General features: G+C 46.3%; 1 protein-coding gene across 1 annotated transcript; it reads right to left on the bottom strand.

Moving 5' to 3' along the window:
- Nucleotides 1-2,619: 2,619 nt before the first annotated feature.
- Nucleotides 2,620-6,078, bottom strand: ARL4C (ADP-ribosylation factor-like 4C). Its single transcript, XM_014544159.1, has one exon. The coding sequence runs from the start codon at nucleotides 6,066-6,068 to the stop codon at nucleotides 5,490-5,492; it is 579 nt and encodes a 192-aa protein (XP_014399645.1). The 5' UTR covers nucleotides 6,069-6,078; the 3' UTR covers nucleotides 2,620-5,489.
- Nucleotides 6,079-6,084: the final 6 nt, after the last annotated feature.

Genomic DNA, 6,084 nt, shown 5'->3' with positions numbered 1-6,084 from the left:
CATGCTCTGCAGACTTAGGAGTGAAACCACAGAGCTCTTCCTTTCTCACTTCTCATGTGGGTGGAGACCCAGATGTCACCCTCTCAGAAACCCTCTGTGCAATTTCCTCTCAGAAACTAAAGCAGCCCGTTCCCCATCAGAGGTCATGCACAACACATGCATGAAGTGCTCCAGCATCTGGGCAAGTTCTGTATGAAACAAGTGTCAGCTGAGCCAGGGAGTGCCAGAAGGAGAAGCTGTTTTAAGGATAAGTGAACATGGATGAAGCATCTATTTCAAGACAGAGGTACCTTCAGAGTGACTGAGATGGAGAATTTGGTTTCTGGTGGACAAAGCCAAATTGTGGACATCAGGCACGCATGTGGATGCAGAGGAGGAAAGGGAGAGGTTAGGTGGACAGGTGAGAGCTGTGACATCAGGGAGGGTCAAGATCTGGGCCAAGTTCTCGCCTCACTCTTCATCATGCCAGGCCTGTTATCTTCTGCTCTTGGCACATCATTTGTCCTTCCATGGTGCCACATGAACGTGACATCAGAACAGTCTATGATGTTGGTAACAGGATTGTTCCAAGAGCACAAGCTCTGGAGACAAATGTGAACGCACAGAAACTTACACATGAAGAAGAGCTAAAACCTTAGAGGGGAAGTTCAGATTGGGGAAAATGTGACAATTGCTTACGACTGCAATTATCCTCCTCGATTGTTAGAGGTCAGAGTGATGAGCCATTTGGGGTTACTTGCCTTAACAAAATGAACAGTATCATCCAATACCAAGCGTCACCTGGCCCCTCAAGGACTGATTTGTTAAACCTAGGTTACATTAAGGTTGCACCAAAAAACAAGGGTTTCAGTTTTTGCTTCTGTTGAGTTCTAGTATTTTTACTCATAAGTAGTTGTGGTGGTTTTTATAAATGGCTTTTCAAGCATTTTTCAGGTTTCAGTTCTTACAAATGGCATCTGTCCCCTTTTGATGTCATCAGGCTCTTAAACATTTGCTTCTATAGTGATATATGTGAATGATGTAGTCAAGCCTTGCTCATGTTATAAGGAAAATCACTAAGCTCCTCAATGTTTTACTAATGTGTGGACATTTCCACGTCCTACAGAGCCATTGCAATGGCTCATCTCACAATAGTGATCTCAAAAAATAATATGATTTTGTATTTTCATCTTAATCAAAATATTGAATGGCAAATAATCATTTATAGAACGTCCATTTCCATTAAAGTTTACAACCCAAACAAATATACATGAATTAAGTCATTGAAGTATTTACTGAGCACACACTATATGCTCAATGTTATGCTAGGCACCAGCTATCAAAGACATACTTCTTATGGTGGAGAGGCTCACAGCCTAGAGAGATGGGCCGTCGGAGGACTGAGGGATTCACTAGTCTTCAGACCTCAGTTGAGCGTCTAATTCGGCCCCTCACAGCTACAGATGAGAAGACCTCACACAGGATGATCAGATTCTAGAGCTGCTTGTTTGACTCCACTCTGGCCTGGACCTGGAGTCAGCAGCTCAGGGTTTAGCAGGATGAGGACACCGAACAGGTATGAATAAAGGAAAATTGCAGTGACCTCATTGAAAGCCTGTAGTACAGTTATCATGCATCCTACATATCGTTAGCAGCCCGTAACAACCAAAGCTACTTATCAAGTAGCTGCTCTGCTCCAGGTACTTGATCATCACATCACATTCATTATTGTCCCATCCTCCCAACAATCCTCCCAATTCCATTTTACATAAGGGGAAACCGAGGCTCAAGACTTCAGCAAAATCACCAGTCAGAATTTGAGGCTAGAACTTTTTAGCTCCAGAGTGAAGACACAACCATTACTTAGTTTTGTGGCTTGATACCCACCTCTACCAGCTACACATTGAAACTTCAGAGGTCCTACTGCTTCTCACCCGATCTCTCTCTCTTTAGAAAGTGGCCCTTTCCCAAGGGCATAGATTGATCATGCTGGTCTTAGTGCACCTGCCATTTAAGAGTACTCAGGTTCTTCTAAGGCAGCGGTTCTCAACCTGTGGCTTTCGACACCTTTGGCAGTCGAACGACCCTTTCACAGGGGTCGCCTAAGACCATCCTGCATATCAGATATTTACATTCATAACAGTAGCAACATTACAGTTATGAAGTAGCAACGAAAATAATTTTATGGTTGGGTCACAACATGAGGAACTGTATTTAAAGGACCAGAAGGTTGAGAACCACTGAATCTAAGGGTTCAAGAGCGGAAGTCAACCCGGTTATCTGCAGGGAGGCAGCTCCCTGAGCAGCTTCATAATGACTAACAGTGTTATGTTAGCACATTGGTATCCCCAATTTTACATAATCAGGTATTTTTGAAATAATTAACCATCAGGACCTTTACAATAACTGGGAGGCTGGGGATGGACTAGGCACTGAGGCCATTTTCCTAAAGGATTTGTGAGGACCACTGACAGGCACCTCTAAATCCACCTCTAAGGGTGGAACAGACACTCAAACCAAACAAGCAGAGACGATGAATTCAGCCCCAGAACCAACCACCTTCAGACCCATCCCTCCCGTCAGCCAAGGAGGCCTAGAGTATAGACAGCAGAAACCATCCACAGACAACTTCCCCAAACATTTGCTTGTATAAATAATTTATTTCTGTTCACAGCATCATATAGGCATATAAAAGGGGGCGGGGACAGAAGAGCAAGGATGGATCAAGACAGAATTGTAGCAGTAGAAATGAAAACAGCCAGGAGACACAGTCCCAACACCATGACAGAGAATGGGGGAAGAGAATTGTTCTGAAACAAAGCTGGCCTCCCTGTATCTGTGAGAAAACGCTTCAAAAGTTCCTGTGGGGAGACCCACTTCCTCCATGTGGCACCCACTCATTCTCCCAAGGGCAGGAGGCATCCTAAATCACTGACCGCTAGGTCGGAGGGGACCTCTGGGCTGATGCCTCCAAGGTGATATGTTTGTTCACAGATGAAATGGGCTATTATTAGGTCAAACATTATAGAAATCAACGGAGACTCTTAACTATTAGTTGAGACACCACAGGGTTTTACTTTACTACACAATTACTAACAGCTGACTGCACCCTTGAAGTGTTGATAGTGCAAGAAAACAAAAATCACTTCGCATCATCTGTAAAGCATGGCAGGATTTGAACAGTGATCTGGAGCCTAAGAATGGTGAGCATGAGAAGGTTACAGTATTTGGCATCTGCAATGTCACAAAATAAATATATTATTCTCTCAATAGTGTGGAACTACCAAAATGTCAAAGTGCTTAAGAAATTGTTGCATGTGAAGAAAATAAAGAAGATGGATTTTTTTTTAATAATTCTATACAGAGTCTTCAATGATGGGACCAGCCCATTTAGAAATCAGTGAATATGCTGTTGATATGTAAACTGAAACCTTGCAGGCTTTTCAACACTGCTTAGCTATATTTTCTCTACTGAGTTTCTACAAAAAGACCACCATTGGAGGGGTACCAGATACACCAACAAAGGAGAAAAGAAGATGGGCCTGCTAGGTTCCTTCTGTCAAAATATCTCATCTAAGAACTGGGTTTCAAGCAGGAAGCCAGGAATTCTATCTCTGGTTCGTAAATGAACTTTCTGAGTGCAATGGACAACAGGCATGACTGTATCATTTGACTAACTGATCATGTTCAAGCACAATCATGCCCTATTTCAATAGGCTTCCTTCGCAAATTAACTTATAACGGTGGGGGGAACACATAATTCTACCTGTGAACATGGATTCAAAGAGGAAATAAAAATCGAACAGTAAGCTTAAGTTTCCCTTCCGATACCGTGTCTCAGGGTAAAATAACAGCTTTTGCTAACCAAGACTCAGTCCTGATTATAAAAAATTTTATTTAAATTACCTTATTAAAAATATCTATTCTTTTACTTTATTTTCCAAAGCTTCTTTCAACTACACTGTCAAGTGCCGGGGCACAGGTGACCGTGACGTCACAAGCTTGCTTTTTATCTCAAGCACCCACTGTGGTTCGCATTTGCTACGCAGGCCGGTTCCCACAAAGATGAATTAGGAAGAGCCTCATCCTGGTACTTTTCCTTCGCTTTTAAATCCATGCAGCGAGGTCAGCTTTTACAACAAGGTGGGGTTTTATTTTGTGGTGCATGACATGAAATACTCTAATGACACATTTTTAATAAAATTCCTAAACAAGATAGACCTCAATGAACCCAATTAGAAATTTGAACATCTCGCCACTTGCAGCGTAAAGGGATATAAAAGGGCAGAGCAAAGTCTTTTTTCCTACGGTGAATATTTCTAAGGTGAACATTCACTTGTATAAGTTTTTTTTTTCTTTTTTAACATGTCTGAAAACCAAAACCCATCATCAGGCGGTTAGTATGAGACATTCCTTGCAAAAAACCATCTTGCAATTCAGCACACATCTGCAGCTGGTGTGCCCACACAAACCAATCGGTAGGCTAAGAGAACTTAAGATTCCACACATATGGGTCTAGATATTTATATCAATGACATACTACAGAGGGAGGTCCCTGTGTCCACACACACACATCCATCCAGCATTTATATCCAGAGCCTTACCCTTTAAACACCTTTAGCTATCCTGCAAACAGTAAATGCATCATTTGCCACCACCTCCAACAGTTTTCACTTTATTTTATTTTTTTATTGGTCTCTTTGTGTGATAATGACCTACACATGGACAGGTCCAAACCATCTGGATGACGTCTGATTCCAGGTGAAAAGCGGTTCTCAGCAAAACTGGTTCGGTAGCCACCACAAATCACCAGGAGAGGGGCATCTTCGGGGCCATTTCCTCAGCCAAGGTTGGTGCGGCACCCCATGCCCTGGGGCTGTGTATTGTTCCAGGCAGTCCTCTGATAGCCCAAACCACCATCTCCTTTGGGCCCAGAGCAGGACAAGTGAAATTTCAACAGGGTCCTGCCCTGTGACATAACATTATCCGGCTTCCACCGCCCATGGATGCAAGGAGTGGTGGTTCCCCCAGCACCTCCCACTGCCAACATGCCCCCCACCCGGGGACACCCAGGGTTCTGGGAGTTGCATACCTCAGGTAACTCACAGGTGAGGGCGGGGCAGCCTGAACTTCTGGCCCTGCTGGAGTAGGAAGGAATCGCTTTTGTTTCTGATATCTGAGCCTTCCACATGGGCCAGGAGGGCAGCCGGCAGCCCAGGCACGTCCACTCCCCAGGGCGGCCTCCCACCCCATCAGGGAGCTCTGGCAATCAGACAAAAGGTCCCCTGAGCTGGGGGTGGGAGCAGGTGGAGGGCAGGCTGGCAAGTCGGCCTATACACCCAGGTTAAGTCAATAATCCTGCATCCGGGTGCAGAGATTCCATGTTAAAAATTCGAAGCATCGCTTTGGTTCGCTGTCTTTGTTCGCGGACGCGGGTTCTCGCACATCCATTCATTCCTGCCTGGCTCACTCGCTCACTCCCCCCTCGCTTCCGAGCGCGGCCGGGCACATTACCGCTTCTTCTTCTGCTTGAGGGACTTCCTGCGTTTCAGGATCATCTCATAGAGCTTGTCCATGCCCTCGGTGAGGCCCTCGCCGATGATGGCGCACGCCGGCTGGACGTGGTAGGTGGTGGCCGGGATGAGCTCGTGCAGCGCCAGCTGCTTCTCGATCTCGGCCACCGGCAGCGACTTGGGCAGGTCCTGCTTGTTGGCGATGACCAGCAGCGGCGTGCCCTGGTTCTCGGCGAACTTGGTCACCTTGTGCAGCTCCGTTTTGGCCTCCTCCAGCCGGTCCACGTCCACCGAGTCCACCACGTAGATGATGCCGTCCGTGCAGCGGCTGTAGGATTTCCACAGCGGCCGCAGCTTCTCCTGGCCGCCCACGTCCCAGAAGTGGCAGCTGATGCCCTTGGCGGTGCCGTTGCTCAGCTTGATCTTCTCCGTGTTGAAGCCGATGGTGGGCACCGTGTTCACGAACTCGTTGAACTTGAGCCGGTAGAGCACCGTGGTCTTGCCGGCCGAGTCCAAGCCCAGCATGACGATGTGCAGCGACTGGAAGGCCGAGATGTTGGAGGAGATGTTGCCCATGGCTCCTCGCTGCGGC

This window comes from Myotis brandtii, unplaced genomic scaffold, assembly GCF_000412655.1.
Source record: "Myotis brandtii unplaced genomic scaffold, ASM41265v1 scaffold354, whole genome shotgun sequence".
Classification (NCBI taxonomy): domain Eukaryota; kingdom Metazoa; phylum Chordata; class Mammalia; order Chiroptera; family Vespertilionidae; genus Myotis; species Myotis brandtii.
The sequence above is the reverse complement of the archived record's forward strand: the minus strand, read 5'-3'. Positions and strand labels throughout refer to the sequence as shown.